General features: G+C 42.1%; 1 protein-coding gene across 2 annotated transcripts in view; it reads left to right on the top strand.

The window, feature by feature from the left end:
* Nucleotides 1-21,276, top strand: part of LOC146798485 (solute carrier family 22 member 20-like) — a 231,113-nt gene that overhangs the window by 194,828 nt on the left and 15,009 nt on the right. For both annotated transcript variants that reach the window (XM_085625757.1, XM_085625756.1), the window contains exons 7-8: nt 9,715-9,827; nt 16,146-16,360. In XM_085625757.1, the coding sequence (XP_085481883.1) occupies nt 9,715-9,827; nt 16,146-16,360 (328 nt within the window). The remainder of the gene's footprint in view (nt 1-9,714; nt 9,828-16,145; nt 16,361-21,276) is intronic.

Genomic DNA, 21,276 nt, shown 5'->3' with positions numbered 1-21,276 from the left:
GAGGGGGGATCATTTGTGGGTTGAGGATAGAGGATGAGCCCAATCAGAGGGGAGCTCCAAGTGGTATCTGCCCTTCCATGGGCTGTTCTGTCAGCTGTGCGGTCCTACTGATTTGGCAATTCCACGGGAGCGCTTGTTAGTTTGCCTCATTCGCCATGAGGTAGGCCTTCCATTCGGGGGGAGGGTTGGGGGCCACCGGATGGCCCGGTATGTTACTGTAGGATATCTTGATCTCAGATACTAGGGCTCTACGCAGGTCGAAAAGACATGCTTGAGTGGGAGGGGCTGTGTGTGATTTATAGGACATGGCTAGCCTTCATTTAGTAAAGTGCAAATTCCCTATGGGACTAGTTTATATGGCATAAACCGTATATATACTTCAGAACAAATAAACCTTATTTCATAAAAAAACTTCAGCTCATATAGCCAAATTAATACTTACACAAGATCTAAAAATATATTACACATTTTTTCTTTTAATTGGAATAAAAATCATTACATTTATATACAATAACACCAGGAGTTTTATTCCTCCTGTGTTCGCACAATTAAAAACACATATTTCTTCCTAGGACAAATATACACCAATTCACATAGACATCAAATCATGTAAAAAACACACACGAGAGAAAATGTAGTTATAGACTACTATCATTAGTCTTTAGCTGTACACATCCACTATAGCGATAAATTATGAGTCCTTTTTCAACTTTTATTTGTGTAATAACAGGACCGAATTCCAATAGAGATTGTGTGTTCCAAGTTGCGTCGACACGTTTCGATGGATTTGTCCAATCATTTCCATCTTTTTCAAGACAAACAATAAAGTTCTCTCTGTATATTACTTTCTGATTCTTAATAGTCCTTTTTATTCAATTTCAGTTGTATCTCTTTTTCCAGAGCCGTGTGATGATCTTTTTAAAAAAATGATTTTATAAAATACGGAGTTATCACCTTTTGATCGGCGGTATTTTCCACTTGTATCCCGTCTCTGTACTTGTTTTAATAGAGGCTCCTAATTTTACCCCTAAAAGTGTTTCTCGTAGAGCTACTTGTTTTCAGCTCTGTTTTTCCAATAACGCGAGGGACAGTTCCGTCTTATTACCTCTGTGTTGTGCTACTAATGTGCTGCTTGCGTCCTGCACCTCTTCCTCTGCTATCGTAACGGGCTACCGACGTATCCATTATACATTATACATTATAGCCTTCATTTAGCCAGTACCATTGCTAGATCTAGGACTTTGTTTAGGGTTTTACGTTTTGCCGATCGTGAGGTAATACCCAACAGAAAGTGTGGGCTGTGTAATACTATTGTACTGCCGTAGCCTCTGTGAGTGTGGCTGCCACTGCTGTCCAGTACCCCAACAGTCTTGGGCAGTCCCACACCATGTGTATGAATGTGGCCTCAATATCATAGCAATGGGGACAGACATCTGGGGAACCCAGGTACATATGCGCCAGTCTGAGCTGGGTGAGATATGTGTGATGGAGATAGATAAATTGAGTGTATTTGAGCCTAGCGTTTGTCGAGATGATCTTAGGCATTCCCAAGTATTGCTCCCATTCTTTGTCTGTCAGTGTTGTCGAAAGTGCGGCATCCGAGTAAGCCCGAAGCGACGTCAATTGGGTTGTGGTGTCCAGTCTCATGGAATTGTATAATATTGTGATGGCTCCTCAGCTGGACCCGTGTATGAGTAGTGTTTGGAGTAGTCTGTATTTCTTAGGTTTGCCGTGAGTTCTACCCCACACTTTGTGCAAATGGCATGTGAGAGACGCATATAATAAAAAGGAACCAGAAGGCATCCCATAGTCATCCAACAGGCTCTCGAATGTACAGAGAATTGAATCAGTCAACAGCTCACTCCACGAAGCGATTCCCATCCTGGTCCATTCTGCCGTTTCCGGGTGAGGGGCCATTATTGCGCAGCCAGGCAACACCCAGAGAAGTAAGTCAGGGGCATACAGGTGTAGGGTTGCTTCCTGTGTAGGCACCAAGACCAACAAGAACGAGCCATAGTCATTAAGATATATCCTGATCTATTCGTGATTGTAGTCTCCAACCCCATTAGCCATTCCAGTACAGTAAATGACCACTCCGTCCTAAACGATAGTGAAGATTGGGCATTGGTTATCACCCTGCCCAAGTTAACATCTAGTAAGTCCACAGTCGATTAGTATACTTGAGCACCCAGGTATTTCAAAGTGTCACAAGACCAGGTGAGTAGAGTTTGTGGCAAGTCTCTTTTCTGTTTGGGAATTAAGGGTGGTATAGGGAATAGGAGAGCTTTGTCCCAATTTACCTACAGCCCATATCTCTGCACAAATTTCTCCAGCAGCCTCATCAACTCGGGCAAGTCTGTTACATTCCACGAAGGTAGATCAATGCATTGTCCGCATACATTGAGACCATGTGCCATTGGATAAATGCTCTAGCGCTTCAGTCTGCAGCATGTTGACGCAAAGCACATGCTAGGGGTTCCATTGTCGGCGCAAAGATAATTAGCAACAGGGGGCATCCCTGCCGGGTACCTCACTCTATGTCAAATTAGTCCAAAATTATGGAGCCCACCCTAACTCGCGCCGTAAGTGAATTGTACAGCAAGGAAATCCACTTTAAGATTCAGAGAACCATTCCAAAGCCAGCGAGCACAGCATGTCGATACCTATAGCTAAGGCATCAAATGCCATCTTGATGTATAATGCGGCGATCCCTGCTGGGACGCCAGTTGTGTGAGCTTAGTCTAGTAACAGGAAAGGTCTATGGAAATTGAGGAAGGTATTTCTTCTGGGTGTGAATCCATTGTGGTCCCCGTGCACTCGCCGTTGGGTTACCGCGGTTAGTCTGTTAGCCAGGACCCTGCCTATTATCTTGTAGTCAGAGTTGAGAAGAGACAGCGGATAGTAGGAACTGAGAAAGAGTGGGTCCCTTCCTGGTTTGTTACCACTAGCATGGCCTCTCAAAGTGAGGAGGGTAGTACACCCTTCTCATAAGCATCAGCATAAACCTGAAGTAAGCGGGGGAGCCAACTGCTGTGGAAGGCCCCGTAGAATTCCAAAGGCCATCCGTCGGATCAAGGGTTCTTAACTTTCCCCATCTGTTGGATGGTTCCACTATTTCGATTTCAGTTATTGGGGATACTAACACAGTGAATTACGTGGTCGGGATTTAAGGGAGGGTTATATTTTCAAGAAAAAGCTGAATCTCTGTTGGGTCCCTCTCAGAGGGGCTTTATACGGGGAGACGTAGTACGAGCAGAAGGTTGTATTAATTTCGTCCTTAGTATTAACAATGTGCCCCTCCTTAGTATGAATGTCAGTGATAGGGGTTCTAGGTGAGTCAGACCTTAGGAGCCAGGCCAGTAATCGACTGGCTTTGTCCCCCTCCTTGTGTGTTCTGGCCATATATCCTCTGCGATCGAGGCCGCCCAATTGGTCCAGTGTTGTTTTATGTGCCAGTCTAGCCTGAGCCAGCTGGGCCACATCCGATAGAGCAGAAGGTAATGCTTGCTTTTACTAACATATCTCCAATTCCAGAGTGCCCAGCTCCCTACGAAGAGTCATGCGGGCTCCGAATACTGCCTTTATCCTGAGCTCTCTCGGCACAACCCGGAGTGCGTTCCATTATATCCCAGTCGCTGGTGCAGTATCGTCATTATCTTGAAAGTAAGCTGGGATAGATTCTAAAAGAGAGGAACGGAGCAGAGCATCTCGGAGCCCCTCTAGTGGCAAGCCCCATGTGGGGATTTTGGGTTTGCTTCTCCCCCATGTCAGCTGTGACTGTAGGGGGCAATTGTCTGATAGGGTGCGGCAAAGATATTCTGCTTGGGACACTTTAGTAATACCATCTTGTGAGCAGTATAGAAGGTCTCCCATGGTGTGTAGGTCATGTAGCCTAGAGTAGTGTGAGTATTTCCTGATGTCTGGATGTAGGCTTCACAAAGCTTCCTGTGTGTGGAGGTTGGTCGCCCATGTCCATAAGTGTTGTGTAAGCATAATTGACTGGGCGCCTAGTTGTGGGAGGGCGTGAGCGATCCTTATCCAAGTCAGGTGTGCAGTTAAAATCGCCACGCCAGTAAGCCAGCGCCAGTGGATTGCGAAGCAGCGCCGGGGTCAAGGACTCTAGGAAGGAGGAATGGACAGTATTGTGAGCATAAAATGAGATCAGCGATATCGTGTAAACATCTAACAGCCCCTCCAACACCCCACAACAACCCTCAGGGTCAACAAGTGTGTGCAGGACTTACAGCGGTGTTCCTGGGGGCCACCCATATCAGCACATCCCCCACAATGCCAGGTTATGTGGTTTCCACCAGTGTTCACTTGTAGGAGTGCTATGGTAATCTTACGTATGCTCAGTAGCGTTTGGTGTACCCCACAAGGCCACGGACATTCCAGGTCAGTAGCAGTAAAGATTAGCCCAGTGTACATGTTGTCAAAGCCATGACAATGCAGACAAATTCATCTTCGCATATCATCCCTCATCCACTATCAAATTCCACCCACTTGGACAGCATGCAATGCCCCCCATTTGGATTGAACAGATTCTCCTTTGTGCTGTAAACTATGAAAATTAGCTAATAACAGTCCTCAGGTCCCATTCCTAAGCCAGCATGCCAACTGGCATCCGACCATTCGCACTTACATGTTGTAAGAACTAATCAAGAAAAAACAATGTCTATATCAGTGAAACAATGTGATTGGGGGGGTTAGGCGAATTCAGCAACCACTGGAGGCCCGCATGATATCTAACACCTCCTACAGCCAGTTGTAAATATGGAGCACTATAGCTGTTTGCCTTCCCACCCCTGAAACACTCATGAGCACAATTTAAAACCTCCCTCCAACCTATTCAATGTCCATCACACCAGTTCTTCGGATGTTTGCGGGGCGACGGTGGGGCCCCTGCCCAACACTGCTGCAAGCTGTGAGTCCGACAGTGGTGGTGTGTCTTCGGGCGGGTTCTCCACCTCCGAGCCCATAGCCGAAGGAGAACGAGATGTGGTGTGTCTTTCTACAACCCTCACCGCCTGGGCCGGCTCCTGTGCTGCTTGTTCTTTGGTGGGGCCCTGTGGCCGGTGCTTGCTGCGTCCCCTACTATGCCTTTGTAATTGCCACAGATGGTTGATCTGTTTGCATCTCCATGAGACGGCAGAAGACCTTTTTTTCCATCCAGTTCCAAGCATATCCCAGAGTCGTGCAAAAGGTAGTAGTGTGCAGGGCACTGTAAGGGATATTTCACACTGTGTTCCCGTAGAATTTTCTTCACCTACGCCCCTGAACCTCTAGTGTGTTATCTGGTTAAATATGCAGCGGTGCGTTCTTGACCATCCTTGGGCCATGCGCTCTCGTTGCCTGCAATATGTGGTCTGTGTCATGGGAGTTAAATAAACGCACCAATTCCGGATGCGGCGAAACGCCCGGGTCAGGAGGGGCCCCTGGCAACCTGTGTGCCTTTTCCACTGAGAAGAAGGTAGATGTTTTTCCTTGGAGGGTTGTGTGAATTAACCAGTTTTCAAGGTAAAATTCCATGCCAATTCCCAAAATGATTTAAAAACGTACAGCCAAGTAGAGATGTGAATGTAAAAGAACATTAAAACACACACTGAAGACCTGCTGCAGGATAGTCTATGCCCCAGACAGTAAAACAACAGCAACAGACTAAAATGTTTTATGAATCTGTATAAAATTCACAAAAAACACACACAGAAATGGAGAGGATCCATTTTAAACACCAAGATTCCACCATCCCAAAAATATAAAAACATCATTGCTTAAAGAGCTTAAACCCCCAAGGGGTCCTACTCCTAAAGACCAGCCAACATGAACCAAACAAATAGGAAAAGGAGCATTATCAGGAGTAGCACTTTGAATGAGTCTGGGTTTTATCAAGCGCAGAGCTCTTAGTCAATCTCTGCATTATCAATTGCCAGTTTTCTCCGGCACTCATTTTTGGGACCGGACCTTTTTTTTCCTCATCAGGCATTTCCTGAGAGTAATAAAAGTGAGTTTATATACAGTGAAATTCCTAGGGCAACTTCAAAACATATTTAAATAACCATAATGGAAGAAATATATCTAAATGAGAAAAGCTGACACTCTAAATTAGAAAAATACAAACATATTTTTTATTTAATATTTTCTCTAAATATAATTTAATATATACAATTCATAACATAACAGGAAGTTTCCACCCGTCAATTACATTATCTTATGGGACAGTTGCTACATTGTTAGCCTGTGTGTTCTGTCTATCTTTTCAATATCAACAAAAGTATCCAATTGTGTTGCCATAACGTGCAATGTTTTTTTAGGTTGAAATTACTGTGTATCAGGAACATTCAAACAATTGATTAATGTGAACAATCTAAACTTTTGTATGATTTGTATGTATGGATAGGTGGATGAATGCAGCATGTATGTGATTTAAATGTTCACTTATCTGTTATGAATTGTATATATTGAATTATATTTAGAGAAAACATTTAATAACAAATATTTTTGTATTTTTCTCATTTAGAGTGCCAGCTTTTCTCTTCTAGATATATTTCTTCCATTATGGTTATTTAAATATGTTTTGAAGTTGCCCTAGGAGTTTCACAGTGTGTATTTCCCTGCCTAGGTGAACTTCTCATTAGTAGCAGGGGTCTCTGTATCTTTATAGTCATAAAAGTGAGTTTTTATATTAAACAGGACAGTCCGAGTGCCTCTGGATATTCTCATATTACCTTTATATTGCTTTAGACAGATTTCAGTAATTTTAAAGAATATGCTATTATTCTCATTTCCGATACCATAATGAAGGATTGTCAGTGCATTATACAATTAAGATTATTTGCTGGAATTAATCGCAAGCCTTTGGAAATCATTGAATTGTTGGTCTTTCATTGGCGTCCTTTGTCATGAGACATTGCTATGTTTTTTCAATGTCATTAATAGGGCTCCTTTTTGAGTCTGGCATAGAGACGTTGTTAGCTGTCTGGTCATCTTCATGTTCTGCAAATATGTATTCTTAAAATACATCCATATTTATCTACATGGGGAGCTTCATCCACAGTATCCAGTATTGACCAATGGGTCAGCCTACCTAAGCCATTGGCTGTCCTCAACGTGAGTGATGGCATTTTGGTCTTGCATATGTGCACATCTAGATTAAAAGTAGGCCACGTAGTTGGTAGGGCTAATAGGTCAAATACGTTTTATTTCTGCTTACTTCCATCTTTTTATTTATTTTTTGCAATGGTTCATTTTATTTACAAACCTATGCAGACCTTCTTTAGTTTGTAGCAATTTGCATTACTTTTACATTTGTAATGTTTATTGCATATGTTTGCATATAAAAAATAAACATTTCAGTATTGCCAAGGGCAGACTGATTAGCTTTGTTAATGCTTGTTGTTGGCCCACCTTCCTTTCACTCTTGTGAAGCAATTTTGACAAAGTGTTTCTGCCAAGAGGCCAAAAATGTAATGCTGGCCAAGTCACCATATCATGGTGGCCCTCTCTGCATTAATTTTGCATCAATATAGGTTTTCAGAAACAGTAAAATCAAGTATTTTTTTCTAAAGAATAGAAACACAGAAATGTCAAAAACAAGCAGTGAGTTTTCTCCCTGTGAACTGGGGATATTTATGCTTTTTCCTTCCTGTGAACAGCATGCCTCATATAGTGGTCTGAAGAAAATTGTTCATTATAAAATGTTTTGCACACATAATGATATTACCATGCAACACCCAACCATATTTATAGTTTAGTTTTTCACATTTAACTGTCTGTAATTAACACAGGCTGCATTTAAAATGGCCAAAGTTAGGTTCTCTATTTTTCTTGTTGTCTGTCTTCTGTGAATGTTTAACTTCACACAATCCTCAAAGTATCTACCAACGAGCACCTATGAATGAGTGCATCTTATGGGGCAGACACTGAAGGACACTTAGCAGAGATTTATTTGTGCTTTAGGTTGTGTAAATAATGAGACTGTCTTATCAAAATGTACCTTAGCCCATTAGTTCTACTCATGGGAACTGTGTGTAGGTGTAACAAAATGTTGAAACATATGTATAAATCTAATGCAATGCAGATTTGTACAGAGATACATTTTCCATTGCCCCAAGGGTTTAACTTGACTCTGGGCTGATGCCTTCCCCCACCTGCTAGCCAAACTTTGCTTGATTCATATATGGTAACTTTTAGAGACTTTCCATGCTGACACCTTCTGCTCAACTTGCCAGACTTTCTAGCAAAGCAGATTAGGGATTCCACTTTATGGAAAACTGAGTCTGCTTTGATTTTTTTTAAGACAACTTTATAACACTTTGTCTTTGAATTTATGATTTTGAATTGCTTTGAAATATATAGTGACTAATTCATCCATGTATTGGCTATTGAGTTACAGCTAATTTGATGATTTCAATTTGTAATCGTCATAAATTTTCATAGTTCGCAAATCCACTATTCTCCGTTGTCTTTGTGAGACCTAATGTGCTTCACATTATTGAAAGGAGTTTATTGCTGTGACTAACTCAGTTGGAATGCATTAAGCGATGATTACGCCCAGGCACTAGTACGCATGCACCATCGCAATGGAGTGTTTCAAGGCTCCAGTTCCTTAATATTCAACAGTCGGTCAGTAGCGCACTTTTATTATAGTATATAGGAAGCTGCTAAGGTTCGCCAATATCCTATCCTACCATATCCTAATGCTACAAACCTTTTTTTACTGTTTCTGACTTTCTTAAGCTTCTACTTGGGACAACTAAGCAGGAGCAAAAGGAAAAGAAATAACAGATAAATCATTATGATTGAAATTGTTCTCTATCTCTAAAATCCACAGTATCAATGAAGCATGTTTAGTTAGCGCACTTCAGCACTAGAGGCCAGATGTACAACCGTTTATTGCGGTTGCAAAGAGAATTTCAGCCCGTTTGCGACCGCAAAATAGGTCAGTCCAATGTACCAACCCTATTTTGTGAGTTGCTAATCAATTAGCGACTCGCAAAATTGGGTTAGCGACTTGCTATTAGGAAGGAGTGTGCCAAGGGCGTCCCTTCCTTATAGCGATTCCAAAACATATGTATGAATGTTTTGCGACCTCAATTGTGTTCGTAAAACACTCGCAGTTTACCACCCTTCTCAGAAGGATGGTAAAGCACTTGTAAACGGGAAGGGGTCCCCAGGGGACCCCTTCCCCTTTGGGAATGCATGCGCAAATATTTTATAAGAGCAGGCAGTGGCCCCAGGGACCACTGCCTGCCTTTAAAAAATGAAACTGAAATGCTTCATTTTTATTTTTTAAATGCATCCTGTTATTGACAAAGCAGTCCCTGACATGGTGGTCTGCTGCCCCCAGCAGGCCACCATCCCCGGCAGTGCCAGCCATTCCTAATGGGGTGGCAAATTGCGACAGCCTCATTAATGTTCATGAGGCTTGCGATTTGCAACCCCATTGGGAATCGCAATCAGTGTCTGAGACACTGTTGTGCATTGGATTTTGCGACTTAGTCACCATTTGCGAGTCGCAAAATCCAATGGTCGTACATCTGGCCCCTAATTCTATGTTAGCACCTCCATGGAGTGAGACAGATGGAATTCTGATAACGTAGCCGTGTATTTTCATTTAGTACTCTAGTGGGATGTTGTGTGTTGGCTCTCCCAGTAGTATCACAGAGAGTGCACAACTACAGGATCCTACAAGAACCTATTTTTCTTTCTGTACAGGTTGTAGAGGCCCAGATGATGGAAGTCACCACTACAACACACTCTGCCTCTTTTCTGGACCTTGTGCGTACGCCTGGCATGCGCAGGATCTCTTGCTGCCTTATTTTCATGTGGTAAGCGATCAGGAATTGGTGTTGCTTCTTTGTTTATATGGGTGAGCTGAAACGTACAACCTGGGATAAATAGCAATTTTCATGCCAAAGGTTTGCACAGATATAGAATAAAGCTCATGTATAACGGTGTGACCATTCATGATGCCCAGCTGATAGTCCTTCTCAATTCCCACTCCACTAGAAGAAACATGTCGTTATGTGCCAATCACACAGGTCATCCATCCCTGTGACTAGCTATGAATCTTTATAAAGTGGAATGCAACTGAGCAGTATGCAAAAAATGGCATCATGGGAGTTACAATTTATGCAACCATAACAAGAGAAGGGATTAAGCTGAAAAATTGGATTCTAAAGGGTTTGCACCTGAAGTTAGGTGATCAGTGAATAGAGATTACTGTGTTTTGACATGCTGTGTAAAATGAAATTTATTTTTCTGCTAGTAGAAAAGGAGGAGGGTCGGTACCTGTTAGTTGTGGACTAGAATTTTGGTCTATGTTCTCAGGGTGTAGGAGAAGGGTTGCTGGTTATTTTTTTTCTGGCTTGCATCTTTTGGTTTTAAAACTTGCTCTGTTGTTGCTCTGGGAAAGCTGGAGATTCTGATCTTGGATGCCAGAGAAAGCAGAATGCCTTAAAGGTAATTTGGATCGACAAGGGTGGCTGGCGGTGTTTAGTGAGAGGCACTGTGATCCTATAAAACATCTGGAAACCCATAATTAAGTGGGCTGCTGCCTGAAGGGTGCTTATCATACGGAAAAGACGGGATTCCAGCAATCCTGTTAGCAGAGCATTGCCTCGATGAAGGTGTGAGAGGAACAAATCTTGTATGGTTATTCTGAAGCTTATTCTGGAAGGAGGATCTTTTCTTTTCATAGCAGCAATAGTTGGTGCCAAGCGTTTTTCATCTTCTGAGTATTTTGGGTCTTGAAGCTTATAGATAGAAGCTAGTGATAGAGGTGTCAAAGAGAACACCAAGTGACTTAGCACTGTTGGCCAATTGAGGTACGAAGCCATCTAAATTCATTGATAAGATCAGTTTTGCATTTGTTGCTACTTAGTGTTTGGTACAATGATAATGACTTTGGTTCAGTTGGGCGAGTTTCATGTAAGCCTTAAACATCCATGTTTGAATGGGGGTAAAACAATTATTTAGACTTCCATATTTGAATGGAGGAAACTAAGGGGCTCATTATGATGGCGGAAGGACAGCCACCGCCGGCCTGGCAGTGGCGATCCTCCCGCCATCACATTGAGATTTACCCACCGCCAAATTAGGATGGCGGTGGGTATCGTGGCGGACGCAAAGTCCGTTTGCCGCCTTTCCACCGGTGGCAAGGGCCACTAATATGGTGCCGGTGCCTATTAGGATGTGTCCTGGGAGAGGCCTTTCCATGATGGCGATGCTGCCATGGAAAGGCTGGTGGGGATTGGGGCCCGTTGCGGGCCCCCTCAGTGTGGGGGGAGGTACCCATGGTACCCCCCTACATTCCTATGCACAAGGTGGCAGACACCGCGTGGCACGTTGTGCATGGAAATGCACATCGTGGCATTTTGGCATTGCAAACGATTCTGCAGCCAGCAGCACTGTCTGCAATGTTAAAAGGCCAGGATGCGCCTGCCATACTGGCGGGCGCACCGTAACGGGACTGGTGGGACCGCTGCACGTCTGGCGGGCGGTCCCAGCACCGCTATGATGGTGGGCGGACTAATGTCTGCCCGCTATCATAATGAGCCCCTAAGTTATGTACCAATAGGGATGAAACTTTCAGACATGGATGTGTGCCAACCGATATTAATCTCTCTTGATGTCAAATTTCAAAAATAACTTTATTCGGTTCCAAAGACCATAAAAGTTTCACAAATTACACTTTAACATTTTCATATCGTATATATGCAGAGGCAAGGATAAAAAACAAAAAAGAACAATAAAAGGACTCAAACAATTTGATAGGGGATATAATCTCTAACACCAGATACCCAGTGTAGCAGTCTATATTGTCAACCATAAATTTCATAGATAAGAATAATTGTTGTTTAAAAGGTTACACGAGTTCTATTCATCTATTGTGACTCATAGCGTTTTCTTATAGGCTCTGCAGTGCAAATACGTAGAGTAGACAACGAGTGCAAAATATTAAAACCATCAATATAAGTACAAGGCCGAAATTTCCTCAAAAGTGGGACTGAAAATTTTCCCCTCTGCTATTGCTGTTTGTAAAGAAGGCAGAACAACATAAAGTGCAAAGTGCTGCCAAATTGTCACACGGGCAAGGCGTTAGTTTATCGACCCATCCTGATTTTTGGGGCAATCCCACGAGAAAGTGAAAGGTGCTTAGTTGAAATCTAGTCAGGAAGAATCGTACCTGTGCATTGATGGTAAAAGTTAGATACAATTGCTGTTGTGCAGGGAACAAACATGAGGGACCCGTCACTGCCAGTTGAGAGCGGCGCATGTTTGCCTCAAAGTAATGCGCCTCTTTTATAATGGCTTTTGCATTTGTGTGGATGCTAGCAGGGTTATCATAATAGTGCCCATGGCCTATCTCACGTAATTTGTCTTTCATGAAGCGGATCCAAGGGATCGACAATGACCTATCTAAGTTGAAGCAATCCTAAATAACTTCCCTTGAGAACATTACGGCCTCAGATAGCCAGATGTTTACCCAAAGAAGCAAAGGGGCAATATCTATTCGATCCTCAAGATAGTCCAGCCCCAGCTCATGATGACAAAAAAGTGTGGGTGCACTATTTAGGGTCATCAGTAGCCTTTTTATAAATTTGTTTTTCAAGACCTGTAGGTGTTGGCTTTTATGATAAACCCAAACTCCTGCCCCATAAGATGCAACAGATAAGCATTTTGCTTTGTAATGGGTAACCAGTTCTGTCACCGGCTTATGGTATGCTTACAGGCAAAGCGGAATAACCCCTCCACGACCCGACTAGTATGTTGTACCCTTGCAGTGAAGAGGGAATCCCAATTCATGGTGTTATTAAAATTGTTCCCTAAATATGTAAAATTAGAAAACTTCTCAATGGGTATACCCCTTGCAACTAATTTTCTTGTTTTAGTTGATTTGGGGCCACACACCATAATATATGATTTTAATAAAATCTACTTTTAGATCCAGTGCAGACATAAAATCCATAAAAGCATTGAGTGCTCTTTGAAGACTATTAGCTGTCAAAGCTAGTAGCATGGTGTCGTCTGCATAAGATAACAATGGGACCGGATTGCCAACAATTCTAGGAAAATTAAATTCCTTCTCTATTAAAAATGGCTCTAAGCCATTAGAATACAATGAAAAGAGAAATGGAGCTAAAATCCACCCCTGCCGAACACCTTCTGTGGAGAAAATTTGCTTAGTCTTTTCCCCCCCCCAAGGGCCATATCTTATGGCAACCATAGTGGAAGTATGAAGCCTAAGCAGAAGGGAGATGAGAGCTTCTTCAATGCCCATTTTCCCCATTAGTCCCCAAAATTTCTCCTGATTAATGGTATCAAAAGCACTGGACAAGTCCAGAGGAGTTGACCTAACGGCTAGGGCGGTCGACCTCGAATCTGGGGAACTGGGTTCGAGTCTCGGCAATGACTCTGAACATCCTGTGATTCTGGGCAAATCACTTAATCTCCCCGTGCCTAACCAAAATGAATATGTGTCCTCATGTAACGTAACTGGAGCTATGTAAAGTGCTCTGATACCCAATTTAGGTAAACTTTGCGCTATATAAAACTCTGCAAAAAAAAAAAGTCCATGAAGGCCAGGTGGATGGAACCCCTCCTGGCCTTCATGTATTTTCCCATAATCAGAGGCAGATTGAGGCACTGTTCTGTAGTGCCCATCCCCCTTCTAAAACCATGTTGCATTTTTGACATGATCCCTGTACTGCTCGCCCAGGTCTCAAGGCGTGCCAGGAGGACCCTCCCCAATATCTTTGCAGTAGCGTCAATAAGTGAAATTGGCCTGTAGCAGGCGGTATCACTCCTGTTGCCCTTTTTATAAACTGGGACCACAATGGCCTCCTTTCAAGTTGTTGGAATGGGACCGATCACCACAGCTTTAAAAACATTAGTGAGCAGAGGTGCCCACAGATTGGGGTTTATTTTGAACAGATCTGGTGAACCCCATCAGGGCCTGGGGCTTTCATAAGGATTCTCCTTGCTAAAGCCTCCTCCACCTCGGCCAGTGTGAGTGATGCACTTAGTTGCAAGGCCAAAGTTAAATCCAGTGTCGCATTCCTCATCTAACGAGACACTGTTTGGGATAAAAATGGCCAGAAAATGGGATTCCCAGGCTTCCCTCCAAAACAGTGAATCCAAGCGTCTAACCTCGTCTGTAAATAAAGGGTGATTAATAATGTCCCAGAAGCTTTTAGTGTCTTTCAGTGCACTGGCTCTCTCCAGATCTTCCCAAGCTAATCTCCTCAGTTCTTCTTTTCTTTGTTTAATAGTGCTTTTATAAGTCTGTCTTGATTTTTTAATTTGGCTGCTATCACCGGAGTTAGCATCATTAAGTTCTTTTGGGCTCTGGAACACTCTGTATTAAACCACCGTGTCTCCTGTGGTTCCCTTCTCTGGACAGATCGGGTCAAATGTTTTGCCACATCAGTACAGTTCAATTTAAAATCATGAACCACTTCTTGATGTCCTATTGGGGGCACCAAAGGAAGCTCCATATAGAGGTTGAGAATCACCAAAGACAAGACCGATGCTGATACTACACCTCTAGTCAGAGACAAATTTCTACAAGATGGTGCAGTAGACAAGCTGGGCTCAGTTAGTGAAACATGACCTGCAACAATGCAGTATGTGAACATTTTAGCAGAGAGAGTGCAGAGGAAGGCTTGCAGGTCAATGGTGGCTAAAAGCTGCTAAGTGAATATGGAGACAAGTTGCTGTTGTCTGTGATAATAGGTGCATCACCAACAACTTCTATGAGCTAAATACAGAGAGGGAATTCTGTGGAACATTGCTGATCTCATATAGCTTCGAGTGATGGCCTTTTAGATGATTTTTCACAGAAACACAAGGCTGGTGATAGGACAAGTACTTGCTAGGCCATTCATGTCCATGTTGTGTTTCTTTATTAGGGCCAGGGTTTGTCCAGTATCAAGGGAGTCTCGGGAAGATTCCTTGGATGAGAGATGTATTGGTGTTCTTGAGAAAAAGGGTCAGAGCATTGTCACTGTTCTATTTTATTAGGCATGCTGGGCCAATTTTGTTTCTATAGGATATGACTTTAAGAGAATATTGAAGGGTGGCTAGGGCATCTGAGTTAAGGGTTTTGAAGGTTGTTCATTCAGTTGCATTTGTGAGGAACAACTCAGGCAATGATTTTGGGTGCATCAGAGTTTACAATGGGTTACCTATTTTTATCAATGTTGTTTGCAAAAAAATGATTTTTGGCTCTGGATTTCTTAGTGGAGGAGCTAGAAGAGCAGCTGGTTTGGGTTCCACATAATATTTGATTATTGTTCAAGATAGTCATGCTTGTGTTGATGACTTTTTTGATAGAATTGATGAAGTAGGTAGTTTTGCCTACACAGTTGACTGTGATGTGGACAGAGCAGAGTTCTTCTGAAACTGTAGGCTATCTTGTTGCCTAGATGAAGGCCATTTATTTTCCTGTTTTGAGATGCGCTACTTGCTCTCAGTAAGTTCTTGGTTTTGCAGGGCAACATACTATTTCATTTTCTGCGACAGAAGTTTGAATGATGCAGGGGTAGCAGCTTATGTTAGGGGGCCATTGTTAAGGTGACGTAGGAGAGTTTGAGTGATGGAGTTGGGCACTAGCTTTGGACATTTGTTTCCGCAGTGTCTTGGTGTTGAGAGTTCTCAAATGATTTTTAAGGAGGTTAGTCTTCTTTTGTTGTCCGTGGTGCGTGCATGAGATGTGGTGGAGATAACTGCATTTTCAGGCTCGTTGACTTGTCATGAAGGGTAGAATGTGAGATGGGTCATGTAGGAGCATCTGAAGTTCAGTGTGTTCCCTTGGGTGTGATTTGGGAGTGTAATCTTTTTGCTGATGATGGTGATCCTCATTATAGAATAGAAGGAGGCTTTCATGGTTTTACTTGCAACGTCTTAAAGTCCCACAAGATGTGTTGTAGATGATGGAGGCTGTTGTGAGCAGGTCATACACATTGGCAGGAAAGTTGGAGTTCGGACTAGATAGTTGGGAGATGGGAACATGTGTGAGGGTCTGAGGTGCTGTCGTAGTGACATGAAAGGAGAGAAATTCAAAGTAGCTGCCCATTGAGGGACTCCTGAACTATTATAGAATAAACATGTTGAATGAGCATCCTTTTCTGCTTCTTCTTCAGGGTCTCGATCAGCATGTGCTTCTATGCCTTGGCCATGGACCTACAGAACTTTGGCCTTAGTATCTTCGTGGTCCAAGTCTGCTTTGGCACTGTTGACATCATCGCTAAGCAAGCATCTATCTCTGCGATGGATTGGTTTGGGCGCCGGTTGACTTTGGCCATCTCCCTTGTCTTAGCAGGAATTTTGATAATCGCCAACATATTTGTGCCACAAGGTGAGTCTTTATGCTCTTCTTCCCTCCTGCTCATTGAACCTCATTTTATGTGCTTGGACAATAATTTATTTCTGGGAACTGCATGATCCTACACTGAATATGTCCACTTTAACCTATAACTGGATAAGTAAATTGTTTCTCAAGTGCCACAAAAAATGCCCTTGTGTAATATTTTACATTTAACAATCCTACAGTTGAATGTGAAGAAAAGCCCCCCTTCTATTAGTATATCGTCTTTGAAAATGTCAATATATATTTTGAACAATGTAAATCTTTTTGGGTGCCTCCTGTGTGTTGCCCCTTGACCTGGATAAACACCTGCCAGTTATAAAAAAACGAATATGTCAGAACGTCTATCCTGCTTTTGTTCAACAGTTAAAGCATTTTAGTACTGGCATATCTTTAAATATATTTGTAACTTTTTATTCTTCACAAATTTACAAAACAAATGTATGCAATATTCAGAATGAAAATGTTCAAGCATTGCTTTTCATTTTGAAAAAAATGGCCCTTCATCAGTTAAAGCTTTGAGAAACTGGAAAAAAACAACAACCCTCACAAAAACAAAATACATGTTTCACAACAGTGTGATTTACATATAAAATCTGTATTTTCATAATTATACCCAAAATATTGCAATCTTTAACATGAATGTCAGCTTCCCTAAAAACGTGAAGTTGTAATGCACCGCAAGCCATACTGTCATAAAATCAATTACAAGAACAGATAGTATCCATAAAGCAATTATAAAATCCAATACCAGCAATACATTTAAAATTTTGAGCGTGAGAGTGCCTGCAGATGACATGTTTCTATATGACTGCCTGGCTGAATACGGGATCGCTCTGAACTTATCTTATTATCTACTTTAAAGTATCAATAAACACTTCACACACTCACATACCTGAGGGAAAATTCTTTAAAATCTCTTCCCATGTGGGCGAACACTTGGAGAGATGTATTCTTAAAAAGGTTCCGGGTTAAGAGTGGGTAATTATAAACTCCTGGGGGCCTCAACCAAGAACTCGGGGTTGTATTTACCCCCTGCCTTCAGAAAGCCAGGGTTGATATGTGCCCTTACCCACTGCCTTTCGCAAAGTTAGTCGAGTTCTTAATTTAACTACACTCGATTTGCCCAAAGGTGGGAGCACACTGTCTGGTGACACAAAGAACCGAATCACACATGATGTAGTATATGTAGCAGGTTTATTGGCCACAGCACATCATCTCTGATTCCAGCCAACTGCTCCATGGAATTCCTCAATCCCCTCAACCTGCATTCCATGTCCCATAGAAAGAATCCATGAAACATGGAGAGTGGGAGACTACAGCATATCGCCACAGGGGCAGCTGGTGACATTTGAAAGTGGTGGGCGTAAAATGATTGGCAAACTGCACCGTAGTGAGCGAGTGTATCGAGGGAGCCCAAACAACCTAAGGTGGGTTCAGGGGGGTTCTCCCCCCGAGAAAAGTTTGAAAAAAGAGAGGAATAATGGTGCATTTTCAAGCAAATTTGAGAAAGCAGGAAGGTTAATAAAGCAATTGTGAAAGTGCAGTTATTACATTAATAAAGAGATGTCATATAACATAGGTAGCTGCTTATTCAGTATAACCACAGAGCTTCATAACAGACTTCGAGATACAATGCATTTCTGAGTACCTCACAGATGTTTTTTATTTAACAAACAACTAAACTGGTCGCAAAGTAGCAGCATTCAACATATTGTTTACTTTTTGTAAATTAAATCAGCACGTCTGTCTTTAAGAGTAGCAAACTTTTCAATAACTTGAACGTTAAAGTCTGGGATTTTTTAACTAGCTTGCTCTCTAAAGAGAGCATTGCCAAAGCATTCAGTCTTTCCTCAAGCATGGTGTTCCTCAGGAATGTCTTAATCCTCTTTAAGGTGAAAAAACATCGTTCTGACTCTGCTGTTGTCATAGGAGTGGTAATGACAATTTTTAGTAAAGCCACTGTCTCTGTAAGTGACTTTTTCATATTAAGTTTATGTATTAAAGCCAGCAAAGACATGGCACTTTTGGCCTTCCGGTATACACTCATTCCGTACAGTACAGTCAACTCAGTTCTCAGCTCCTCTTTTTTGAGCATAGGATAAGCTTCCATAGCCTCATTCAGAGCACGCTCCGGGAAGGATTCATCATAACTGTGCACTTTGCAATAATGTGGCACTCACCAAATGTTTTGTGAAAGAAAAACGTTCTTGTGCCTGCACAATTATAATGTCACATATCTCCTTTGCAATTCGGACCAGACTGGTGATGTTTTTCCTGCGGTTTGAAAAAGTAGAATCCTCTGGCAGTTTGCTGTCTATATTGTCAACCTCATCTATCACTTTGCTTATGCTTTCGACAAACTTAGTGGTATATACTTGCACTTTGACAGTATCTATCTCTCGTGCTTGTAACTGATGGCATAACAGGTCGACAGCTACCATTATGTTGTGAAATAAAAACAGAAAGAACTGAAACTCTCTGTCTTGTAGTGTTCTAGCAAAGCCACGGGCTTCAGTCTGACTTTTGTAATCAAAGTCATCATTGGCTTCTATGGCGTCAAAACATTTCTCAAGGTCCTCCCTATGTTCATAGATTAGGTTGACTGTACGTATGTTAAAGTTCCAACGAGTTGAGGATCCCCTTGGAGCGCTTTTGTCCACAATCTCATGAAGTGCTTCCATTCTTTTGGGGGAATGTGAGAAGAATGCTGCCATGCCTCCTACATCCTGATAGAAAATTTGTGTCTCTGTGATCTTTGATACTGCCTGTTGCATAATAAGATTAAGTTGGTGGGTGTAACAGTGCACATAATGAGCATTAGGGTAAACATCTCAAATTATTTTCTGTACTCCACTAAGACTTCCACTCATTACGATACGCACTATCATAGCTTTGTGCGATAAGTTTTGTTTTTTTGAGGCAGCTCTGGAAAAATTAAGCTCAGTTGACGCAGTATAGCTGCAGTAATGGTTTCTGCACTAGAGTCCTATAATTTGTGAAACCATAGAACCTCTCCACAACTTCTCTGTCATTGTCAAGGTACCGAAACACTAATACAGACTGTGTTTTAGTGGCCACATCAGTGGTGTCATCAGCCTGAATAGCCCCAAAGTCTGTGTTTTGCAACTCTTGCGCAAGATGGCTTCTCATAATTTTGAGCATACATTCAAGGAGTTCATTTTGTATCATTTTAAAGACTGTAGCACTTGCTAAATGTGCTTCCATTTCCTTGTCTATGCTTGCTATTAAATCCACAAGGCCTCTGAATATTCCAGGTTTTGAGGAACTTTCTGATTCATCATGGCCTCGCAATGCCAGTTTGAAAGCACCACAGAAACTAATGCAATCAATTATTTTGGATAGAATCTGTCTGTTCCAATCAACTGCTTCATTGTGCTTCTGTATTGTTTTGCGGTATGCATCGTTTATCTGCTGCTCAATCGGTGAGTCTTCCCCCAACATTCCCAGTCTCGTCAGGTTTTCCATATGCTTTCTTGTGTGTGAATGCTTCTTTATTTTTTCAGACAAATGCTTCAAGTCTGTTACTCCTTGATTTGTCCAAGAAAACTCACCACCAAACAGCAAGCAGGGGAAGCAGAACAGAGAATTTCTTAAAGGGCACCCTGTAAGCCAATCAGCTTTTTTGTACCAGGCATTTGAAAATGTACGTTTGGACAATTTTCCTCTGTCCTGGGAAGTTTGCTGTAGTTTTATGTCAGGCCGATGAGGTCCTAATTTCTTTAAATGTAGTTTCTCTTCAAGTGGCCGTGCCTGGAATGACCTTGTAATTAGCTGTTCTACTGTATTCATCATGTCGATGCTGGCCTTACCAATATTAAAGAAACCTGTCAATAATCAAAGTACAACGTATAAGGTGTGGTGCAATAATATCAAATTTCAGTATAAATACATATATCTTGTGCAGTATCGCAATTAATTTCCAACATGACTTGTAAAAATACAGCCTTACTGGCTGCTGCCTCTGTGTGCCATAGTGGTTGCTGAAGGCACTGAAACAGACACTGCTTGGGGGCCTTGAACAAGGCAAGGGATAGATAGTGCCTTTAACAACCGTTATTGCCCAAAGTACAGGGCTAAGGCCATTAGTAAATTCCATCCACTGAGAGGGTACAATGTTCAGAATGTGCACCCACCCAACCACCATGTAGAGTGACCTCATACATAGCCCTAACTCCAATCTAAAACAATATAGCATCAGTTTCCTTACCTTTAACACTGGTGTTTGCTGGGTCGTAGCCAGGGTGAAAGAGCAGCAAAGGAGGTTGGGGCCTCTTGTTCTTCGCCGAAAAATTGCCCAAAAATTAGGTAATGGTTGTCACTCAGGCTTTACCAGGTGCTGAAAATAAAAATATAACAATTTATTTTTGAAACACATTAGGGTAATAATGAAATAAAGACTGGGGGCGAAAAACGGAACGCTCCAAGTTTTACCTTGCAGTTTGCATGCAGCTCTTGACAGTTAATAGGTCACTGTTGTATCTTAGGATTTTAACTTACAAACTACAAGTAACACAATGAACTCTCTGACAAAAGCAGTGACTCACTGACCTATTACATCCAGTGCCAAGGCAGTTTCAGATAGAACACACAGTTCTCAGCAACTCCATCACTAGATCATTATTTTTCCTTGTGAGAACTGGCGATGCAAATAATGCATTTTAGGTGCATGATTTAAACTTTAATGTGTGCTTGACGATGCACTTTCACCTTGGTATTTTTGGTATGGAAATATTTGACAGTAATGTTTGTGTTTTAGGGTGTGAACTGCCATGATCTGTATTTTGACTACTACTAGATATTAAGTTAAATGAGTTCATGGCATCCATTAATGTGATACATTTATTGTTAGGGTAAAAGTCGCTGTCTCTCTTACCTAGCGGGCT

Source organism: Triturus cristatus, chromosome 9 (assembly GCF_964204655.1).
Source record: "Triturus cristatus chromosome 9, aTriCri1.1, whole genome shotgun sequence".
In the NCBI taxonomy this organism is placed as follows: Eukaryota; Metazoa; Chordata; class Amphibia; order Caudata; family Salamandridae; genus Triturus; species Triturus cristatus.
This window is presented reverse-complemented; position numbering and strand designations above follow the sequence as displayed.